Below are 24,104 nucleotides of genomic sequence, written 5' to 3' on the forward strand. Positions count from 1 at the left end.
ATAACGCATCCTTATTCCATAGCTGTTTGTAAGATTTACTCTTTATCATTGGTTTTGAGCAGTTTCATTATAATGAGACTTAGTGTAGTTTTCTTCAAATTTCTTGTGATTGGGGTTCACCATTGATATGGTTTGGCTCTGTGTCCCCACCCAAATATCACCTTGAATTATAATAATCCCCACATGTCATGGGAGGGACCTGGTGAGAAGTAATTGAATCATGGGGGTGGGTCTTTCCCACGCTGTTCTCATGATAGTAAGTTTCATGAGATCTGATAGTTTTATAAAGGGGAGTTCCCCTGCACAAGTTGTCTCTTGCCTGCTGCCATGTAAGATGTGACTTTGCTCCTCATTTACCTTCTGCCATGATTGTGAGGCCTCCACAGCCATGTGGAACTGTGAGTCAATTAAACCTCTTTCCTTTATAAATTAACTAGTCTCAGGTATGTCTTTATTAGCAGCATGAGAACAGACTAATGCAACCATGATCCTTGGATCTATGGATTTGTAGTTTTCATCAAAATTCAAAATTTTTATTATTTCTTTATTGACTCTTATTTTTTTCCTGATTTCCCTTTGGGAACTCTAATTATACATACATTAGCTGGCTTAAAGTTGTCCCTCACTGCTCTTTATTTTTAAGCAGCTTTATTGAGATGTAATTCACATACCATGAAATTCAGTCACTTAAAGTGTACATGTTAATGGTTTTTAGCATATTCAGAAAATTATGCAACCATCACTACTACATAATTTTAGAATGTTTTCATCACTGAGAAATCCCATACTCATATTTCATTAGTTTTCCATGGATACCACAACAAATTACTGCAAACTTAGTGGCTAAAGCAATACAAATGTATTATCTTGGACTTCTAGAGTCAGGAGTCTGAAATGGTCCCACTGGGCAAATACCAAAGTGTCTGCAAGGCTGCATTCCTTTCTGGAGGCTATAGAGAAAGACTCATTTCCTTGCCTTTCCTAGTTTCTAGAAGGCACCCACATTTCTGGGCTGATGACCCCCACTTCCTCCATCTGCAAAGCCAGCAACACTGTATCTAATTATTAACATTTCTCTCTCTGACAAAACCTGGGAGAAGTTCTCTAGTTTTAACATGCATGTGATTAAATATTCAAGTGGATAATTCAAGATAATCTTTTCATCTCAAGGCCTGTACACCTGATCACATCTGTAAAGTTCTTTTTGTCATGTAAGGTAACATATTCACAGGTTCTAGAATTAAAATGTGGACATCTTCTGCCTACCACACCCACTAGCAGAAACTCCCTCATCCTCCCCCTTTCCCACTCTAGGCAACCACTAATCCACTTTGTTTTTATAGATTTGCCTATTCTGGACATTTTATATAAATGGAATTATATAATACCTAGTCTTTTGTGCCTGGTTTCTTTCACTTAGCATAATGTTTTCAAGGTTTATCTATGTTGTAGTATGTATCAGCACTTCATTTCTTTTGGATAATATTTCATTGTATGGATATGCCACATTTTATTCATCAATTCATCAACTGATGGACATTTGGGTTGTTTCTACTTTTTGGCTTATGAATAATGCTGCTAAGAAGATTAAGTTTTTATGTGGACATATGTTTTCATTTTTATTGGGTATACAATTAGAAGTGGAACTGTTGTACTGTAAGGTATATTTAATTTTTTGAGGAACTATCAAACTGTTTTCCAGTTTGCTGGTAGGCAGTATCATTTTACATTCCTAGCAGCAATTGATGAGGGTTCCAGTTTCTCCACATCCTCAATAGAACTTATAATTGTCTTCTTTTTTATTATAGCCATTCCAGTAAGTGTAAATTGGTATTTCACTGTGGTCTTGGTTTGCATTTCCTTACTAAGAATGTTGAGCATCTTTATATGTCATTACTAGCTATATGTATATCTTCTTTGGGGAAATGTCTATTCAGACCCTTTGTCCATTTTTAAATTGAGCTATTTGTCTTTTTATTATTGAGTTATAAGAGTTATTTATATATTCTGGATACAGGTCCCTTAACAGGCATATAATTTAAAAATATTTTCTCCCAATAGGAACACTTTTACACTGTTGGTGGGAGTGTAAATTAGTTCAACCATTGTGGAAGACAGTGTGGCGATTCCTCAAGGATCTAGAACTAGAAATACCATTTGACCCAGCAATCCCATTACTGGGTATATACCCAAAGGATTATAAATCATGCTACTATGAAGACACATTCACACATATGTTTATTGTGGCACTATTCACAATAGCAAAGACTTGGAACCAACCCAAATGTCCATCAATGATAGACTGGATTAAGAAATGTGGCACATATACACCATAGAATACTATGCAGCCATAAAAAAGATGAGTTCATGTCCTTTGCGGGGACATGGATGAAGCTGGAAACCATCATTCTGAGCAAACTATCACAAGGACAGAAAACCAAACACCACGTGTTCTCACTCATAGGTGGGAATTGAATGAGTACCCTTGGACACAGGGCGGGGAACATCACACACTGGGGCCTGTCAGGGGGTGGGGAGCTGGGGGAGGGATAGCATTAGGAGAAATACCTAATGTAAGTGATGAGTTGATGGGTGCAGTAAACCAACATGGTTTACATGTATACCTATGTAACAAACCTGCACGTTGTGCACATGTACCCTAGAACTTATAGTATAATAAAAAAAATTTTCTCCCATCTGTGGGTTGTCTTTTTACTTTCTTGATGGTGTCCTCTAAAGCATGAAGATTTTAACTTTGATGAAGTCCAACTTACCTATTTTTCTTTTGTCACTTGTACTTATTGCATTGTATCTAAGAAACCAATTGCCCCAATAACAGGAAGATTTATTCCTATGGTTTCTTATGAGATTTTTTTTTTTTTTTAGTTTTAGCTCTTAAATTTAGGTCTATGATCAATTTCGAGATATAATAATTTCAGCATTTGGTGTGAGGTAGAGGTTCGATTGATTCCTTAAAATGTAGGAATCTAGACTATTTTTTTCTCTGTCTGATTGTCTTGATATCCTTGTCAAAAATCAATTGACCATAAAAGTAAGGATTTCTTTCTGGACTCTTAATTCCATGCCATTGATCTATACATGTCTCTTAATAGCTTTCCTTGTGCCAGTATTACACTGGCTTCATTACTTTAGCTTCACAGTACATTTTAAAATCAGGAAGTGTGAGTCCTTAACTTTGTTCTTCTTTTTCAGTATTGTTTTGTCCATTCTGAGTCCCTTACAGTTTCACATGAATTTTAGGATCAGCCTGATAATTTTTTTAAAGCCAGCTGAGATTTGATAGAAATTGCACTGAATCTGTAGATCAACTTGTGGAGTATTGCTTTCTTAACATTATTAGTTAAGTCTTCTAACCCATTAACATGAGATGTCTTTCCAATTATTTGGATCCTCTTTAATTTATGTCAACAATATTTTGTAGTTTTTTTTTGTTTTTGAGGCAGGGTCTTCTCTGTTACCCAGGCTGGAGTGCAGTGACATGATCAGGAGTCACTTAGCCTTGACCTCCCTGGCTCATGTAGTCCTCCTACCTCAATCTTCCCAAGTAGCTGGGACTATAGGCATGTGCTACCACTCCTGGCTAATTTTTTAATTTTTTTGTAGAGACAGGGTCTCAACATGTTGCTCAGGCTGGTCTCAACTCTTAGGCTCAAGCAATCCTCCCACCTCAGCCTCCCAAAGTGCTGGGATTCAGGTGTGAGCCACTGCAGCTGGCCAAATTTTATAGTTTTGAATGTATTAGTCTTGCATTTCTTTTTCTAACTACTTTTTAAATTGATGAAAATTATATAAATTTATGGTGTACAACATGATGTTTTAAAACACATATATATATCGTGGAATGGCGAAATCAAGCTAATTAACATGCATTACCTCACATACTTCCCATTTTTAGTGTGATGAGCACACTTAAAATCTACTATCTTAGCCATTTTCAAGTATACAACACATTGTTACCAACTATAGTCATCATGTTGGACACTAGCTCTCTTATATAAAAAGGATACACTAAGATCAAGTGAGATTTATCCCAGGAATACAAAGTTGGTTTAATATCTGAAAATCAATGTAATATGCTATCTTAATAGAAAAAAGAACAAAAACCACATGATCATTTCAACTGATGCAGAAAAAGAACTGTTGGATTTTGTGAAATGCCTTTTCTGCATCATTTGACCAAATCCCACTTGATCATTGTGTATCCCTTTTATACATGGCTGGATTTGGTTTTCTAATATTTTGTTCAAAAATTTGCATCTATATTCATGAGGAATACGGGCTTTAAGTTTTCTTATGATGATGTCATTGTCTGATTTTGGTTCTCTGGTGACATAGATTAAGTTGGGAAGTGTTTCTTCCTGTTCTATATTTTGAGAGTTTGAGAAAGATTAAAATTGATTTTTCCCAATTTTTTATTGTGGTAAAATACATATAACATAAAATTTATTATCTTTTTTTTTTTTTTTTTTGAGACGGAGTCTCACTCTGTCGCCCAGGCTGGAGTGCAGTGACGCAATCTCGGCTCACTGCAAGCTCCACCTCCCGGATTCACGCCATTCTCCTGCCTCAGCTCTGGAGTAGCTGGGACTATAGGCGCCCGCCACCACGCCCAGCTAATTTTTTTTTCGTATTTTTAGTAGAGACGGGGTTTCACCATGCTAGCCAGGATGGTCTTGATCTCCTGACCTCGTGATCCACCCGTCTCGGCCTCCCAAAGTGCTGGGATTACAGGCGTGAGTCACCGCACCTGGCCAACAATTTTTAAGTGTATAGTTCAGTGTATTAAATGCATTCATAATGTTGAGCAATCATCATCACCATCAGATCATCTCTTTCCATCTTGTAAAACTGAAACTCTATACCCATTAAACAATAACTGCCCACTGCCCATTCCTCCCTCTCCCTGGCTCCTGGCAACCACCATTCTCCTCTCTGTCCCTGTGATTTTGCTCTGTGATTCTGACTACTCTATTTACCTCATATAGTGTAATCAGAGAATTTGTCTTTTTGTGACTAGCTTATTTAATTTACCATAATGTCCTCAAGGTTCATCCATATTGTAGCATATGTAAGAATTTCATTCCTGTTTAAGGCTAAATAATATTCCATTCAATGTATATACCACATTGTGCTTATCCATTCATCCATCAATGGATACTTGAGTTGCTTCCACGTTTTAGCTATTGTGAACAATGCTACTATGACCATGGGTGTATAAACATCTCTTTAAGGCCCTTTCCATTCTTTTAGGTCTATGTTGAGAAACTGAATTGCTGGATCATATGTTAATCCTATTTTTAATTGTTTATGAAACTGTCATACTGTTTTCCACAGTAGCTGTACCATTTTACATTCCCATCAAGAGTATATAAGGTTCCAATTATTTCCCAACCTCAGCAATACTTGTTGTTTTTCTTTTAATAGTAGCCATCTTTATGAATGTGAAGGTGGTATTTCACTGCAGTTCTTATTTGCATATCCCCAGTGAGTAGTGATGTCGAGCATCTTTTCATGTGTTTATTGGCCATTTGTATATCTTCTTTGAAGAAATACCTATTTAAGTCTTTTGTCCATTTTTAATCAGGTTGCCTTCTTGTTGAGTTTTAGGAGTTCTCTACATATTCTGGATATTAATGCCTTATGAGATATATGATTTGAAAATATTTTCTCCCATTGTATGGGGTGCCTTTTTACTCTGTTGATATTGTCTTTTGATGAACAATTTTTTTTAAAAATTGGGTTTTTAAAAATTGTTTTTTAAAAAATTAAGAGATCCCATTTGTCTATTTTTTGTTTTGTAGCCTGAGACTTTGGTGTCATATCCAAGAAAACATAGTTACATCCAACATCATGAAGGTTTGCCCTGCTTTCTTGTAAGAGTTTTACATTTTTAGATCTTAAATTTAGGCCTTTGATTCGTTTTGAGTTAATTTTTGTATGGTGTTAGATAAAGGTCCAACTTCATTCTTTTTCATGTAAATATCCAGTTTTCCCAGCACCATTTGCTGAAAAGAATTTTTTTTCCCTATTAAATAGTCTTGGCATTCTTGTCAAAAATCATTTGACCATATATATGAGGACTTATTCTTGGGCTCCCTTTTCTCTTCCATTGTCTATATGGCTGTCCTGATACCAGTACCACACTGTTTTGGTCACTGTAACTTTGGTGTAAGTTTTGAAATCAGGAAGTGTGAATTCTTCAGCTTTGTTCTTTTTCAAGATTTTTTTGGCTAATCAGGGTTCCTTGAGATTCCATATGAATTTTAGGATGAGTTTTTCTATTTCTGTAAAAATTGTCATTAGGATTTTGATAGGGATTCCATCAAATCTGTAGATCTTTTAAGCAGCATTGACATCTTAACAATATTAAATCTGCAACTGATTCTCTGAATGTTTGGAGGAATTCACCAGTGAAGCCTTTTGGGTTTGAGCTTCTCTCTGGAAAATTTTTTATTACTAATTCAATCTCTTTATTTGTTATAAGTCTATTCAGATCTTTTATTTCTTGAGTCAGTTTTAGTTGTTTATTCATTTCATCTAAGCTAATTTTTGGCATTCAATTATTCATTTATAATCTTTTTATTTTGCTAAGGTTAGTTTTACAGTTTTACTAATGTTAAGTTCATAATAATGTTATGACATTTAATGTTTTAATTATGTAATGTCATGACATTTAATGACAATTAATGTTTTACTAATATTAAGGTTAGTAGTAATGTTTCCTCTTTCATTTTAGGTTTAGTAATTTAAATTTTCTCTTTTATTTCCCCCTGGTCCGAAAAGCTAAAAGTTTATCTATTTTGTTGATTGTTTTGAAGAACCAACTTTTGGTTTCATTAATTTTATCTACTGTTTTTCCATTCTGTATTTCACTTATTTCCTCTCTAATCTTATTATTTCCATCATCTGCTTACTTTGGGCTTAGTTTGCTCTTCACTTTAAGTTTTCTATGATGAAGATTAGAATATGGACTATTTTTTTCTTATTTAATATAGGCATTTACAGCTATATATAATATAATATTAATATAGGTATTTATAGCCACTGCTTTAGCTGAATTCTACTGGTTTTGGCATGTTGTATTTATATTTTCACTTATTTCATTGTATTTTCTAATTTCTCCTGTCATATCTTCCTCAGTCCATTGATTATTTAGGAGTGTGTTATTTTTTATGTATTTGTGAATTTCCCAAATTTCCTTCTGTTATTAGTTTTTAATTTAATCTCATTGTGGTAAGAGATACACTTTGTTGATTTCAATCCTTTTAAATTCATTGAGGCTTATTTTGTGCCCTAGCATTGGTCTAGCCTGGAGAGTATTTCATGTCAGCTTGAGAAGAATGTATATTCCACTGCTGTCAGGTGGAGAGTTCTATAGATGTCCGCTAGGCCTAGTTGACTTATATATTGTTCAAGTTTTCTATTTCCTTTTTAATCTCCTGTATAGTTATGCTATCCATGATTGAGAGTGGGATACAGAAGTCTATTATTATTGAATTATTTTTCCCTTCAATTCTGTCAGTTTTTGCTTCATATATCTTGGGACTCTGTTGTTATGTGCATATACGTTTACAATTATTATATGTCCAACTGTTTTATCTTCCTTTTATCATTATAAAATGTCCCTCTTTGTCTTTAGTAACAATTTGTGTCTCAAAACACAAAACAATTTGTGTTTTGTCTGATATTAGTATAGCTCCCTTACCTCTTTTGGTTACTGTTTGCATGGTTCTTTTTTCCTCATCCTTCTAGTTTCAACAGATTTGTATCTCTGAATCTAAAGTGTGCTCTTGTAGACAGCTTATAGTTGTATTATTTTTTAATACATTCTGCAAATCTCTGCCTTTTACTTTGCATATTTAATCCATTTACATTTAATGTAATTACTGGTATAATTTATGTCTGCCTAATTTAAAATTTTCTTTTTTCTCTGTGTATTCATTCTGGATAGTTTGTATTTCTATGTCATCGGGGTCATTAATCTTTTTTTCTTTAATATCTAATGTGCTATTGACCCCAGCTAGTTTATTTTTTATCTCAGACATTACAGTTTTTATCTCTAGATATTTAATTTGGGCCTCTTTTAAAAAAATATATTTGAAGTCTCTACTCACAGATATAATGCAGTTATAATAACTTCTAATATCTTTGTCTTCTAATTCCAACATCTGCATCAGTTTTTAGATGGATGGATTACCTTTCTTAATGTGGGTCAGATTTTCTTGGTTTTCTGCATGCCCAGAAATATTTATTTGGATCCAGTCATTATGAATGTTGCCTTTTTGGCTGCTGGATATTTTCATATTTTTAAAAAATATCCTTGGGTTTTGTTTCAGGACATGGTTAAATTCCTTGGAAATAATTTGATCATTTTGAATCTTGCTTGTGAGGCAAGACCAATGTATAATAACATTTAGTCTAGAACTAATTATTCCCCACTACTGTAGCAAGACCCTTTTGAGCACTCTCTCCAACACTTTATAAATTAGGAGATGTTCTGGTCTGGCTGACATAAATAGGCACTATTATTAGACCTGTGTAAGTGCTGTCACTGTTCCCCCTAACTCTCTTTGATGGTTATTTCCCCAGTCTTTAACAGTTTCCTCATATGCATGTGCCAATTATTAATTGGAATACTCAAAAGATTCTCTGCAGATCTTTGGAGTTCTGTGTGCAGCTTTCTCCTCTCCAGTATTTTGTCCTAAGAACTCTAGCTTCCTTGGTCTCTCCAGACTCCCAGCTCTATCTCCTCAACCCATGGAGTCTGCTAAGCTTTACCTGGGTTCCTCCTTTCTGCACCACAACCTAAAATATCCCTCAAGGCAGTAAGCTGTGTAATCATGAGGTCACCTCTTTTGTTTCCTATCTGTCAGGAATCACTGTTATTCATCGCCCGATGTCCAGGATCTTGAAAATCATTATTTCATGTATCTTGTCTGCTCTTTCTTACAGTTGTTTCAGATGGGATGGTAGATAAACAGGCAGTAACTGTTATTCCATCTTGACAATAAACAGAAGTCTTTCCCTGGGTTTCTTGATGGCTCCCATGGGCTCCAAATGGCTGAGAATTTTTCTAAACCATGGGGGGTACCTTATGACACACTTGATGTAATGTAAAAGGAAGTCTACAAAATGCTCTTCGAAGTATTCCTTCCAAAAATGTTTAATCTGAATCTGAAGACTATTGCATCCAAGTCAGGGTAGGCCTCACGTAAGCTACCATCCTACAACAAAGAGCAGTTGTAGTGGCTCCTCCTGTCTCCAGAGTTCCTTTCTCTTTATATCTGTATATATATGACTATATGTCACACCTATAATGGCATACATAGGCACATTGATGAAGTCAATATTTAAGCATGAATCCAGATCCAAGAGGAAGAAGACACTTTCCTCCATTGTCCTAAAATATAGGCCACTGATGGAGATATCATTGATTCATGCATTTCTAAGTCACTATGTTATCCTTACCTTAGAGACAGCAGGGCCCAAATTATGAGGCAAAATCTGAACTCTTAAAATTCTGATGTACTTGTATGAACTAGTAGCCAGAGTGCATCTAGCTGGGCATTATAACCTCTATAAAGTTTCCCCAATCCAGTAAGCAGAAAAATACGAACAAAATAATATTCCAAAATGTAGCAATATTATGATATTCAGAAATTCCTCATGGAAAAGTAGTTTTCCTATGATCTGTCAAAATCAAGTTTGCCTGGGGATGGAATGGCCCTGATAAGGAATGATCAAGCTCCAGACACTAGGTTTCTCAAAATGTGGTTTTCCCAAGGTATCTCAAAATTATTTGGAGGTACATGTTCAAATGCAGATTTCTAAGGCCCACTTCAGGGTTACTGAATCACCATGTCTAAGGATGGAGCCCAGGAACTTGCATTTTTAATAAGCACATTTGGGGATTTTTATGAACATTAAGGTTTGAGAATGACTATAGGCAATCCCATTGGGACTAGGCAAGATAGCAGGTTCACATGACAGGCACCAAAAATCCAAATGTGTAGGCATCCAAAATCCAGATATGTGGGATTCATGCTATAGATGTCTGTTAGGCCTTAATCATGGTGTGAAGGGAGTCTGACAGTAAGCAAAGGATTATTGTAGGCTATTATAGAGGTGAGAGGAAGGCACCATGATGTCAACAGGCAGATATCCAAAAGCGAAGAGATGCGTAGGGAGTCAGGCATCGACAATAGGCAAAGTTCCAAACAGACAGATGATGGGCATTAGAGATATAGCAGCTTGTAATAAGAAACTAGTCATGGAGGCTTTGGTTTAGGGATTGGCTTCTAATTTCAATGAGGCTGAAGGAATCAACATAGAACCGCAATCTCAAAGCAGGGTCAAAGGCAGATACACAGAACCTAAAAGAGGCTCATTACTAGAACTAGTCACAAGCACCAAGGCAATCGCCTACTCCGTAGGGCCAGGGTAAGTTCAAAAAAGGACCAGCACAGAGACTGATTTGATGCTCAACCACCCAGAAGCATTTGGATTTTCTTGCTTATGGCCTGGATTAGTCCAGGACCTGTGCCAAGGGTTAGCCTGCCCTAGGGAGCTAAGTGGCCCTGCTGAAAAGCCTAGAAAAGACCTACCTGGCTCAACTTCCCATGCCCTACCTGAATTCTGTTTAAGGTGTCAGCCTCAGGATGTTGTCACAGGAGTGATGGTAGTTTTTCTAAGTAGTTACAATCATAGCAGTTAGATGTAAAAGAAGCTGATTCCTAAACAGAGGAGCTCCCTAAGGGAAGAAGGAGGCAGCTGGAGCTGGATTCTGGAGCCAACAGCAAGTTATCTTCAACCCTAAGAAATTCTGAAATGTCTCAGCTTAGTCCTCTAGGCCAGGGAACCCAGATGTTCTCTGTGCAATTCTGATTTTCTTTAAAATAGCAGACTACTTTTGTAGAAAAAAAAAAAAAAGCCTTTTTCGACTGGGCGCAGTGGCTCACACCTGTAATCCTAGTATTTGGGAGGCCAAGGTGGATGGATTGTTTGAGCTCAGGAGTTCTACAGCAGCCTAAGCAACATGGTGAAACCCTGTACAAAAAAATACAAAAATTAGTCTGGCGTGGTGGCTTGCACCTGCAACCCCAGCTACTTTGGGGGGCTGAGGCGGGAGGATCACTTGAGCCCAGAAGTTGGAGGTTGCAGAAAGGCAAGATCGCACCACTGCTCTCCAGCCTGGACAGCAGAGTGAGACCCTGACTCAAAAAAAAAAAAAGGAAAAGAAAAAAAAAATTTTAAGTTTTTTATATACATACATTAAGCATTTTGTTTTAACCTAAAACATATAAATATACATTCACGAACCAGACTTTTTTTTTTTTCTTGAGATGAAGTCTTGCTCTTGTCACCAGGCTGGAGTGCAATGGCGCGATCTCGGCTCACTGCAACCTCTGCCTCCCAGGTTCAAGCAATTCTTCTGCCTCAGCCTCTGGAGTAGCTGGGATTACAGGCGCCTGCCACCACGTCCGGCAAATTTTTTTTTTTTTTTGTATTTTTTTTAGTAGAGACGGGGTTTCACCATATTGTCCAGGCTGGTCTCGAACTCCTGACCTCAGGTGATCCACCTGCTTTGGCCTCCCAAAGTGCTGGGATTACAGGCATAAGCCACCACGCCAGGCCCATGAACCAGACTTTCAGTGAAGAGCAAAGATGTATTCTTCGATGTTATTTGATTGGAGTTCCGACATTCTCTCTACCGATTTCTAAAAAACTTAATTTTTAACTTACAATTGGATAAATTCATAAATCCTTGGTTCCTTCATGCTCAGAGCCACTAGTATCTCTAAGGTTATGAAAGCATCATGCTGAATTCCTCCATCCCCTCAATGACACCCTTTCAACAAGTAATAGCAACTAATATTTGCTAACTGAGTGACTGGTAGGAAGTAAGTGAAGAATCAGGAGAACTGTTAGAGCCATACCAGAGAAAATCACAAGAAAGGCAGGACTGCAAAGATCTAGTGGAGGCTGTGAGAAAAGGTAAACCCCTTCTTAAGCTCATCTGCCCCTTTAGTTACCACTGGCTGTCTCACTCCTGGATTTATGTGACTCCCTTAGCTATACTTTCCCAGCCCCCTGGGATGTTCCCCACTCATCCTATTCACTCACAAAGAAATATTGTCAAAATCAATTGGGTGATGATTAGGAGCCATTATCTGCCTGCTGTGCTGAAAAGGATACAGGGCTATCTGCAGAAACCTTTCATGACGGGCTAAAAAAATATTCCAGTATATCTAGGAGTGGTGTCACTTCTAAGTGGGAAAATCAAAGCCAATCCATAGTCTTTTCATACTATTGGCTTGTTACGTTTACAAGGTGTTATATTTCTAAAGCAAACACTATACGAAATATGAAAAATTCATGCTTGACTTAAAGGGAAGAAAAAAGTAAGGGGAACCATTTTGATAGTGGAACAGATACACTCAGTTTCAAGGATTGAATAAATAGATTTGTAACATTTTCTTGCTTTGCCCTCTGGAGCTCTGCCTTCTGTAATCTTCCCAGTGTCAGTCCTCCAGGTTCTCTGTCCTCGCAACTCGGATTTAGAATTACGGATAAAAGATGCCTAAAATCCAATTTCTTGATTGAGGAAACTGAGGCCTGGAAAGTGAATTAAGTCTCCCAAAGTTGGCCAGAGACTAAAAGTCTTGTCTCTTCATTCTATCCAGTGTTCTTTTCACTCTGCTGACTTTCTTGGTATTACTTCCCTTCAGTTTTGAAAATTACTTTCATTTATTATTTGTCCAAACCTATTGAGACTAAAGCTTCACATTATATTTAATAGTTGCATATCATCTACTGCCAATTTCTGGTTTTCACCTTTGAGGGAGCGGATGCTGCAAAACATGGAGAATATTCTGATAAATATACACTACAAAGATAATCTATTCTACTTTAAGAGCTAGGAATGATTTATTGGAATAGATATCATGGGATTGTAAATTCTTGGGTAAAGTTCATTATGATGATCAACAATATCCAACAAAGTAGGAGAAGGATTACTGAGTAAAGTAAAAACCCACTAAAATATGAATAGCATAATTGGTGCCTGTGCTATTTAAAAAAGCAACTGAGATGAACCTTGGATCTTCGGGAAGTGGCATGATGTGGCAGAAAGAACACTGTCTTGGAATTCAGAAAATTAAGGTGTCCATCCTGATTACTCAATTTATGAGCTATGTGATCTTAGGTAAATCACTTGGACTTCTCTAAGCTTAATTTCATTATGCATGCAATGGAAAACAGAAATCCTGGCTATTTCAAGTAGCTGTTATAAGGATTGAATTAAATAATATATGAGAGATTATTACAATTCAAAAATCTGAGACCATATGCCTCTGCATGATGGCAGAGGACCATGTGCGTTGTATTCAACAGTATATTCCCAACATCTAACATAGTGTCTGGCACATGGTAAGCATACAATAAATATGGAAGACATTCATGAATTAAATAAATGAAGATAATTATAGGAAAAAATATCATTCTTATCACTATTTCTTGCTGTGGAAATGTTTATGGGGGGATAAAGCCAAGTATATAAATAGAGCAGAGGCGGGGGAGGCAAGAAAAGGAACAAAATGATTGGTATCACTTCCTTCCTAGAACAGAAGCAGAGGTTACAGAATCAAAAAAAAGAATGATCAAAGTGACCAGTCTCTAAACCTACCCTTTTTCTTTCATTGCCTCATTCACCCCACCTCTCAATCCCACCATTGATTTTTCTTTTTAAGATTGCCTTTGGGCATTGACCTCATTAATTTCAGAGTCATGGTTAAGCCATTGCTTTCAGTGTTTTTATTAAGACCTGTATATGTCCTCTCTGTAGTCATTAGAAACAGTGCTGTTTTTCATTTATATTGGATGTAACTAATTCAGAGTTCTTTCCTCTTAGCCCTCTCCAAAGACTACAATGGCCAGCGGGAGAGACAGTGGACTTCAGGGACTACTTGAGAGGAAAATCAGTACAGTTCATTTCTTTTTACTTCAACTAAAATGACTCTAGGTAAAAGTCCTATGGGATAGGTGCCTGGTTGAAAATGTATCTCTCACTGAGTTGTCCTTTTTTAGTTTTATAGATGTGCTCCATCACACACACAGGAATTTCATAAAAATGTTTTTCTTTGCCACAGAGGTCAGGGTTTTGCAGGCCTTTGGAGAATAGATAACACACCTAAATGTCAGCTCAACTAAAGAACCATGTTACCCGACTGGAACGTCTCAATCTTGGTACTTGGCAGACTTTGGGAACACCTCAAACCACATGTACTTTAGAGAATGCAGACAAGTCACAAAATTAATTCAGTCTAGTCTGGCCAAACACTCTCAATGTACTTCTAAATTTGAACTAATTGATAGCCTCTCCTCCCTCAGTTACACATGTTATAGCCAATTCAATTGGTTTTAACTGGATTCACATAAAATTCACCTACTTTTTGCTTTCACAAATATAACTGACAGGAACAAACAAAAACAGTTCTATCTGTAAAAAGCAATGCAGTAATAAAACTTTGGACCTTGAAGCTTACAGAAGACTAATGAGATAATGTCTAAAATGTGTTTGAGCTGCATGTGTGAAAGACTCTATGGAGACAGAAAACATGATAAATAATGCAACTAACCTTTGTGTCAGGAAAGCTCTTGTCTTCTGGAGGATATAATAAGTATTAAATAAATATTTTACAAATATGTTCCTGCTAATCTTTTCTGTCAACTCCAGCCCAGGTAGGTTGAAAAGGACTATTACTCCCATCAAAACAAATAAGAATCTTAGTTTCTAATGAAAAGTTTTCCAAGAAAATTCCAATTGGAATCCATGACTTTAGGTAACGCTTTCATATTAAGCCAAGCTTCTGACTTCAATTTCAGCTCTTGGTCCATTTTATTGTCAATGTGAAAGCACTAGTCTTGGCCCCCTCCAACTTTTCACTCTATTCAAGCCAAAGGCATCCCTGTGGGATTCTCTAGCTATCCTAAATTGAAAAAAAAAAATCACAAAGCACACCCTCTTTGGGGTTCTTCAACCATCAAAGAACACTCAACAAATTATGTTGTCAACAGTGACCACATAATGGACTTCAATAACTTAAGAGCTCAATTCAATTACCTATAAACCTTAATCTGCTCCTTCATGAAAATCCCTTCACTTAAAAGTACACAAAACCTTTATTTCTTCTTATGACATCTCTTATCCCTAAAATTATAAATAAGAAAACTAATTTTTCATGAATTCTACAAAATAACAAAATGGGACACAAAATTGAGCAAAAAATTTTCTGACGGGAATGTCAAAAACACCTGGCAAACACTCTTCTCACAAGCTGGCATAGGCCTATAAATCTCCCATTTGTTTGTTTAAAATCTGTATCATTTCATTTTTCAGAGCCTTACTTGAAGACAAGCCATTACCTTTTTGAACTCATCCAATCCTAAGCATTTTCTAGAATAATCAAGTAAAAAAAATTCTACCACAAAAATAAAAAAGTCTCAGAGGTGGGAAGAGCTTTGTCACATTGTCTGATTTAGCCCTTGCTAAATCAGCCCTTGTTTAGTTAACAAATATTGAAACTGATGACTTATGGGCAGTGGGCCATCCTTGACCTTTGGGGATATATACAAAGTAATAAGACAACTCTGTCCCCTAAAAGGAGTTTACAGTTTACTAATGTTTTCCCAAAGTACCTGAGTACTTAGGGAGAAGGTATAAATGTAAAAATGAAGATTTCTAAGCTTAGCCTCAAACTTACTGATTCAGAAATTCTAGGGATTAAACCCAGAAATCTGCTCTTTAAAAAGCATCTTGGGTAATTCTTGTGCACAACATTTGAGAACCACCACTCTGGTAGGTCTGAGAGATGTGCACAAGTATGAGTTAGGGAAATGCTGAATAGAAGACTCATCTTTTAGGGACATAAAAAAATTGATCAGCACCTTCCCTCATTAATGCCAGATACAAACTGGAAAAAAAAGAAAAGTCATCTCTTAGCCAAAACCAGACATTCTTCTAAATCATATTCACCACTAAGTTGGATTGTGAGTTATCAATTTTATAACAGAAACACTTAGTGCAGAAACCCAAAATTTCTAGTGACCTACCATTCTCCCTAAAATGCCTAATTCACTGCGTGCATGGGCTCACACCTGTAATCCCAGCACTTTGGAAAGCCGAGGCTGGCAGATCACTTGAGGTCAGGAGTTGGAGCCCAGCCTGGCCAACATGGTGAAACCCTGTCTCTACTAAAAATACAAAAAAAAAGTAGCTGGGCATGGGCGCTCACCTGTAATTCCAGCTACTCGCGAGGCTGAGGCATGAGAATCTCTTGAACCTGGGAGGCGGAGGTTCCTGTGAGCCAAGATTGTGCCACTGCACTCCAGCCTGGGCAACAGAGTGAGATTCCGTCTCAAAAATAATAATAATAATAATAATAATAATAATAATAATAAAATGACTAATTCACTGGATATTTAGTTTCATTTAGGTTATGAACCACATATTTTAGCCTATTTTCTTCCCATGAGAGTAGTATTCATAAGCAATTTTCATAGTTTTTTTCCCTTTCACAGAAATACAAAAAAACTACTAAACATAAAAAAATGTTGAATTTAGAAACATGTGAGGTATCTGGGCTTTAAGAAAGTAAGCTCTTAACAGAATTAACTGGCACATACAGATTCTGCACAAGACCAAACTCTGTACACAGAAAAATCACCTGGGGAGTGGCTATCAATGCAAATGGCTGAAGAATCTGAGTTGGTAAAAGTAAGATGGATAACTGAATTTTTAACAAGCACCCCAGCTAATTCTAATGTAAATTGTTTTGAGAAAACATTCCAGAATTTTCAAGATTTCAAGATTCCAAGCTCATGACATCCCAACCTGTCTTCATGTCTAAATCAATATATTAAACACAGTAGACTGCCAATGCATACATATTTAAATAATTAAAGTAATTTTATATTTAATTAAAGTATAAAAGGGAACAAACAGGGGAAGTCAGTTTACCTAATCAGAGCCCACATTCTGTAAGTCAGAGCTGGGGAATCTTATTGATATAATGAATTGCCCTCCAGATCCAGGAGCCACATGCAGTAAAGGGCTTTGCCGTTGTTTCTTTTAGAGAGTATATAAAATACTCTAATTACCTACTTATAAAATTAAAAATATACTGAATGATGTATGTGTGTAGCAAAGGGAATGGCTGAGGTTGGAGGGAGAGTTATTCTCTGGACATCAACAATAATCCGAGAAATAAAATTCTGAGGATCATATAAAATAAAACCAAATAGAATCTGTCCTTGGTCTAAGCATCTCCCGCTGCTGATGTTAGGATAGTAATTTCCTCATTCCCACAGGAATTAATTGTGAACAATTAAACACTTGTGGTATTATCTAATTACTAATAATTCACAGAGAACTGAGAGATTCTTATCCTCACGTCCTTTGGGGGAACCTGAATATGAGTGGGTTCTCGGGTTGTATACTTTCTGTAAGTCTGGGAAGCACACTTTATATGTGCATATAGCATGCAGTTTCTCAGATAGTCCACAAACATGTGAAAGGAGCACTGGCTTACTACTTACAGGTAGTAGTAAGAAGAATAACTGTTCGTGACCCTAAACAGTGGCTCAGCTTCTTCAGCTATAAAATGGGTACTCAGGTTGATCTGTATTCATGGTCCAGGTTCTTTGCACTCAGCCATGATGCTTCCCACGCCATGTGCTTAACTGAGGTTTATGTGGGAGGATCACATGAGATAATTTTTGTAAAAGTGCTCTGTAAGCTGTAAAGCACTATACAGATGAAGCGGATTATTATTAGTCTTTTACGAAGCCCAGCGATAAAGATGCAAAGTGACCCAGAAAAAGAAAACTGAGTAGACAAACCTGAAATACAACATCTATAGCCCCTAGAACAGTTACCCTGTACATGGTAGGTAGGTGCTTAATAAGTAGAGTGAGTAAAGAAAAACGCAAAACAGGTTTGTGCCTCCATCATACTAGGTCTGATACCAAGAAGAAATAAATATACCTAAGGTCAATGATAGTTTCATTCAACCATACAAACCCAAATAATCCAAGAGCCTAAGATTTTAAATTAAAAATTACTTCAAAGAAAGAGCATGGAAACGTGAAATGTGACCCGGAATCCGCAATTAAATCGGTATATTCTTACCTCTTCAGTCTTTCCAACGCAGTCTTGCAGGGATACAGGACCTGGGTGAGAGTGTGGAGTGCTTCCCTGCACCTGGTAGATCTACATAACTGTTCCTAGCAACCTCTTGAGGAAATAATACATTCTATAGAATGTTGGGTACCTAAGCTCTCTGTTTTGGATTTGAAAGGCTGCGTTTTAGTGATTTTTAAGCCAAACAAGATTTATCCCATAACAGCCCCCCAAAAACACGCACAGAAAAGAAGAATGAGAGGGGCAGGTAGGTAGAGAAGCAGTTATTCACTTTATAAAACAATTCTCTATAGGATTCTTTTGTCAGTTTCCTAGACTATGTAAAATGTGATTCAAATTAAAATATTTAAATCACATACCCACCTCTTGACATGGGCAGCTATTTGTAAAATGAGGCAAACCCACACTGGGAAATACCAAATTAAAAAAAAAATCAGGGAAAAAATATTTTCTTCTGGGTGGCCCTAAACTGCTTTCTTTTTCCCCATTGCAAATGTATTTTTATGCTGGGTTACATTTCCAAAACAGGAGTGGTTTTTTTTCTATCGTTGAAATGAAACAAACAAGTTTGCTTTCAGAGCTACAGAAATGCCCAACTGTTAGGAAAAAAAAAACAAAAAACGTTTTCCACTGGCCGCTTGCCTCTCTTATCCCCATGCAACCTTGCCTATTGGCCCCTTTCCCTAGGAGAGCCCCTGGGGCTGTCTGATGGAACTGATTGTAAAACTATTTTGTGCAGTAAAAAAGTCGTTTCTTCAAAATCTGAGACCACCCAGAACATGCCCAATCTTTGGCAAATATCGACTGGTTTCCTCAGTATTTGACTAGCTGTACACCGAGTAACTGTCCCGGGTTTCTGGGTCTTTATCTGAGAAGAAATGAGGGGGAAATGTTTCAGAAGATGAAAAAAGGAAGAAAACCTCTCATCCAAAATCTGTTCAAAATTCATTTTGTGCGTTTCGAAGGGGGAGGACAGGAGAATTTAGTGCAAAGACGGCCTCCACCAAACGAAACCGTCCAACATTTGCAAAAGCTTTTAAAATAAACTGCTCAGGGATCAGGGGTTTGCTGGTAACTCCCGGTCGCTTGAAGCCCTGTCCCTCCACTCCGCGCACCCTGGCCTCCCCAGGGTGGGCACCCCTCCTGCACGGAGAGCGGCGGCTGGGATCTCGGAGCAGGGTCGGCTATGGCCCTGGAGGCAGCGGCTCACAGAGAAAAAGCTCTGGCTTTTCTCCGCCCGCTGCGTTCCTCTTCTTACAGCCTCGGGTCTCACCTATTAGGTGCTCAATAAATGTGGACATAGGAAACGAGAAGTCCGAATCTGTCCTTACGCCCCCAAGGCGAATTCTGGGGCGCGCGGGTTTATTCCGACCCACTACCACATCGCGTTTCCTGAGGTAACCCGGCCTCGGCTCTGCGGCCCCAGCGGCTGGAGAGCCACGGAGAAGGCGGGCTGCGGGCGACAAGATGGAGAGCCGGCCCGAGAGGGACAGAGGCCGCGCTGGCAGCGAGCTGGGGGGCCCACCTGACCGTCCTGCGGGCAGCCCGGCCCCGCGCTCCCATTGACAAGGAGGTCCGCGCCGCCGGCGCGTGGGGCGGGGGCGGGGGCGGGGTGGGGCGCCCCGGCGCGCGCCCGGCCCCACTCCCCGCCCCCGCCAGTCCCGCAAGCACCCACCCCGGGGGAGCCGCGGGCCGGGAGGGCGCTGGGGGGAGGGGCAGGCCGCTCCGCGAGCGCGTGTGCGCGCCGCCGCCGGCTGACGCGAACTCCGGCGCGCGCCTCCCCCGCCCCGCGCCCTCCCCGTCCCGGGGGCCCGGCGCGCGGCCCTGCTGACGTCAGCTGGCGGCCTGCGGAGCCGGGTGCGCAGAGCCGCTGGCGCACTCGCGCGCTGCGCTGGCCTCCTCCCCGCGCCCGGGCCCAGGCGCGCGCGCGCTTGTTCGCTCTCCCATTTTTTTTTTCCCCTCCCTCCCTGCCTCTCTCTCTCTCTCCCTCTCCCTCGAGCTCCCGGCTGGCTGCGGCTCCCTGGCGCTCTCCCTCTCTCTCCGGTAGGCTCACCGAGCGATGCGAGCTCTGGGAGACAGCGACGCCGCCTCCCGCTAGAGACCTGCCCCTCGGCCCGGCCCCCTGCCCAACCCTGCCCAGCGCGCGGGGGTCGGCGAAGGCGCCGCGGACGCACCGACGGCTGAAGAGCGGCGATGCACATGCACTAGCAGCACCCCCTAACTCACTCCCTCCACATCCCGCGCCGCCGCCGCCGCCTCCTCCACCTCCTCCTCCGCCGCCGCCGCCTCCTCCTCCTCCGGCAGCCGCGGCAGCAGGACCCACCCTGCCCCCCACCCCACCCTCTGTCGGCTCCGGCTGCGGCTCCAGCCTCGACTATTATTTTATTTATTTTGGGTCGTGCACAAGCCTCAGTGCCTGCAGTCCGCGCCTCCTCGGCCCGCGGGCGCCTCCTCCCTTGGCTCCGGAGCCCCAGACCCCGGCCACCCTCGATTCGACAACCCCAGACCCCTGCCAGCTGCCGCGAGTCTCCGCTGCTGGAATCTTGTTAGCGGCTGTCTTTTTGGAGGGTTCTGGTTTCCCGACATTTTTGTTTCCAGCCCAGGAGAGGATATCGTGATTTTCCCCCCTTGAGCCCAGGCTCTGCTCTCTGGGGGGGTGGGGGGCGCTCCAAGCCGGGGAGCCGTGCCAGCCGAGTCGTGCGGGCTGTGGCAGGGAAGGGGCCACCATGGGATGTACTCTGAGCGCAGAGGAGAGAGCCGCCCTCGAGCGGAGCAAGGCGATTGAGAAAAACCTCAAAGAGGATGGCATCAGCGCCGCCAAAGACGTGAAATTACTCCTGCTCGGTAAGGACCGCCGCTGCTACCCCCATCCCCCGACCCCGGCCACTCCGCACGCCCTGCCACCAGCTCCCCCACCCCACTCGCGCCCGGGAGACCTGGTCCCCAAGTTGGCACCACCATGTGCCCAGGATCGCCCACCCCCTCGCATGCCTTAGTCCCCCCCTCCCCCTGTTCCCTTAAGCTGACACTCACCAGTTTTTCCCCACTGTCTGTGTCCCAACAGGGGCTGGAGAATCAGGAAAAAGCACCATTGTGAAGCAGATGAAGTAAGTCCCTGTGGCATTGGGATTCGTACTTTTATTAAGAATAATTTTTAAATCGTTTTTATTACATTGCTTACTCCACATTGCTCTCCAGGCCTGTTTTTTAATTCGTGCACACACACACACACACACACACCCCTATATTTGACTCCCCTCCCCCACTCCCTACGTTGGTTCTGGGTCCTCCACCCTAACTCCTGGGTGGGTGTTTTTTGGGAGGGGGAAGGGGAGCGCCTGTAGTTGTATGAATGACAGTGTCCGCCATATTGATCAGAACATCACACTATTGGCATGATTATGATCATTACTCTTGCTTGTGGAATATTTTCTGTGTCTCACTGCCTCCATTTCTGTCTGTGTCTCTGTTTCATTCTGTCTCTATTTCTTTCTCCTCTTCCCTCCATACCTCCCTATCCCCCAAGGTCCGTAATCCCACTTCCCCCTGCTCTTTTCCTGGGGCAGTGATTTTGAACTTGGCTAACATGGAGGGGACCCAGCCCTAGACTGGGGTGGAGGATCAAGTGTCTGCTGTTCATGCATTTGGTGCTGAATTGGAGGCTGTGGTTTCTACATCCCCTCGCACCCCCCCCAAAAAAAAAGAGGGCCAGGGTTAGGGGAGGGGTCGTGTGCTAGGGGAAGGAGTGGGTTTCCAAACGTAGGTGACGGGCACAGTTTTATCCAAGGTAGAGGTGGAAGGGGGAGGGAAGCTGCCTGTGAGGCTGAATGTCCGCCCCTTGCTGCCCCCAGCTCCTCTCCTCCCCCACCCTCCCAGCATTGCTCTCCTGACACCCGCAGTTTTCGTTCGCTCCGTGGCCTTTATCAGTGTATTTATTTACACTCTGCATAGGCCGTGTTCCATGTAATCTACCCACAATGCGGATTTCAGGCCCCACTTGCCGCCGCCCCCTTCTGCCTTAGCTATCAGTTTCCCCTCCTAATTAACTGGGGGTGGATTTGAGTGATGGTTGAAAATTAAAACAAAATGGGATATTCCTTCCCTTCCACACTTTCTCAATAAGGAGCCTCGCCCCTCCTTTCCACTTGCAGGCTCGCTTCTTGCCCTATCCACTCGGCGGTTCCTGGTGATCCCACAGGCAGGTTTGCTTGGGGAGGGGGTGGCCGGCAGCGAAGGGGTGTGCGCCCTCCGGGCCTCCTGTTTCGGTTGGCCTGTCAGTTCGAGACGGAGGAGTTCGTTTAGACCGTTTAGCGAAGATTCCACGTCGCTTTGCTGTGACACCTTCGTGCACACACAGCTCCTAATTAGGGGTTGCTGTGCAGTAAACAAAAATGATTATTTTTCAACTTGACAGAATAGCCGAAATAATTGCATCGCGTAGGGAAACAATGGAAAATAAAAACCCCTTTCGTGGGAAGGTGGGAGTGGGAGACGAAGCATGCTTGCGGTTTCAGAACCAAGATGCAAAAAATCTTGCATGTGTAACAGGCATGACAAGCGGGTTCTAGGCGGCGCCATGATGGTAGGGAGTAGCGACTCGGAGACAATTTTCCCATCTGCTTGACATGTTCTTATTTTTGTTCGAGAGCTCCCTGGGGCTTTCTTCGCAGAGCCCCCCTCGGCTCGCCGCACCCTTCTGAGCCAAGAGTAATTTAGCTTGGGGCTTCTCTTGAGCTTGTGCAACCCAAATTGATGGGGAGGCGGGGCCTGGGGAATTGCCCTTTGCAACAAGGTGCATGTTGCATCTGTCTGGAGCCCTTGCAGATCTGTAAATGCAAGCCGCGCCACCCCTTTCTCCCGAAGGGGGGACGTTTTAAAACTTCAGAAGTCTGTAATCAGCAGTGGCGGACTCGGAGCCCAGTAGAAGCCCCAGCCACCTGAGCTAGATGAGGTTTCAGGCGTTGCAAGTGGTGGACAGCGCCCAGCCGAGGCCGGAAAAGTCGATGGGGCTCAGTTCGGCGACGCTCGGCTAGGTTCGGTGCGGTCTGGGCGCGGGGCTCGGAGGGAGTCGGCGGTGTTCGGAGCCGAGTCGGTGCTCCGGCGGAGAGAGCCGAGCCGCTTCGGAGGGGGTCGAAAGCATTCGGAAATACTCGGGGGAGGGGAGTGCGCAGGAGGGGAAGGAGGAGGGGGACAGGCCAGAGTCTGCAAATTAACTTTGCATCTGCCAAAGCAACTGCTTTTCCTGAACATGCCCCATAAATTAGGTTGATTTAATGAGAAGTTTAAAAATATATACTGAATCCCCCAAAGGGGTGCCTCACCTTTTTTTATTCAAAGAGAGCTGAGCTCTCTGAGGAAATAGGTGTGCCACTTTAGAATGAAAATTCCTAATTATGTACTGGGCAGGAAATCTTAAATGAAGGCTGGATGTAGACTTCCCCAGGAAAGTCCTATGTGTCTTGTATTTGGTTACACCGAGGAGGGGGGAAAATGAAGTGAGTGATGTTTGAGATTGTTAAATCAGAAATCAGAGCATTTCTTCTCTTTCCCTTTACTTCTCCTTTTTTTTTTTTTTTCAACCTTACAGGACACCTTTTTCAAGAAAAATGTCAGGAAAACAGATTTTGTAGGTAAAACAATTTTTTTTTTTAAAGCACAATACACCAACTCTCTTTAGGAAGTAGGGTAGGTCTGTTCAAAAGGTCCATCACAAAAGTTTCTGGTTCCTGGTTTGCCACAAGGGACCCTGGCATCCTGTCCTCCTGAAGCATTCATGAATGGCAGTTTTCCCTGTGAGCCCTCCAGCTTGGCTTGAAATACATCAGATCAGGGCCTTGTGCCAAGCTGAATGCAGGACTTGTTTTGTTAACCACAAAATGTGGGA

General features: G+C 41.2%; 1 protein-coding gene and 1 pseudogene across 6 annotated transcripts in view; one reads left to right on the top strand and one right to left on the bottom strand.

The window, feature by feature from the left end:
* LOC104002630 (5E5 antigen-like) overlaps window positions 1-19,494 on the bottom strand; it is a 205,436-nt pseudogene extending 185,942 nt beyond the window's left edge. The window contains exons 1-2 of the transcript XR_010152346.1: window positions 18,209-19,494; window positions 16,314-16,411 (exon numbers count right to left, since the gene is read on the bottom strand). The product of XR_010152346.1 is annotated as a 5E5 antigen-like (transcript). The remainder of the gene's footprint in view (window positions 1-16,313; window positions 16,412-18,208) is intronic.
* Window positions 19,495-20,025: 531 nt separating this feature from the next.
* GNAO1 (G protein subunit alpha o1) overlaps window positions 20,026-24,104 on the top strand; it is a 170,061-nt gene continuing 165,982 nt past the window's right edge. For 2 of the 5 annotated variants that reach the window (XM_510976.9, XM_009430843.4), the window contains exons 1-2: window positions 20,050-21,064; window positions 21,285-21,327. In XM_510976.9, the coding sequence (XP_510976.3) occupies window positions 20,947-21,064; window positions 21,285-21,327 (161 nt within the window). In that variant the 5' untranslated portion in view covers window positions 20,050-20,946. Of the gene's footprint in view, window positions 21,065-21,284; window positions 21,328-24,104 lie in introns of all 5 variants that reach the window. The other 3 variants (XM_063797136.1, XM_063797138.1, XM_063797137.1) reach the window with 2 other exon arrangements.

The sequence above is a fragment of the Pan troglodytes genome, chromosome 18, assembly GCF_028858775.2.
Source record: "Pan troglodytes isolate AG18354 chromosome 18, NHGRI_mPanTro3-v2.0_pri, whole genome shotgun sequence".
NCBI lineage: Eukaryota > Metazoa > Chordata > Mammalia > Primates > Hominidae > Pan > Pan troglodytes.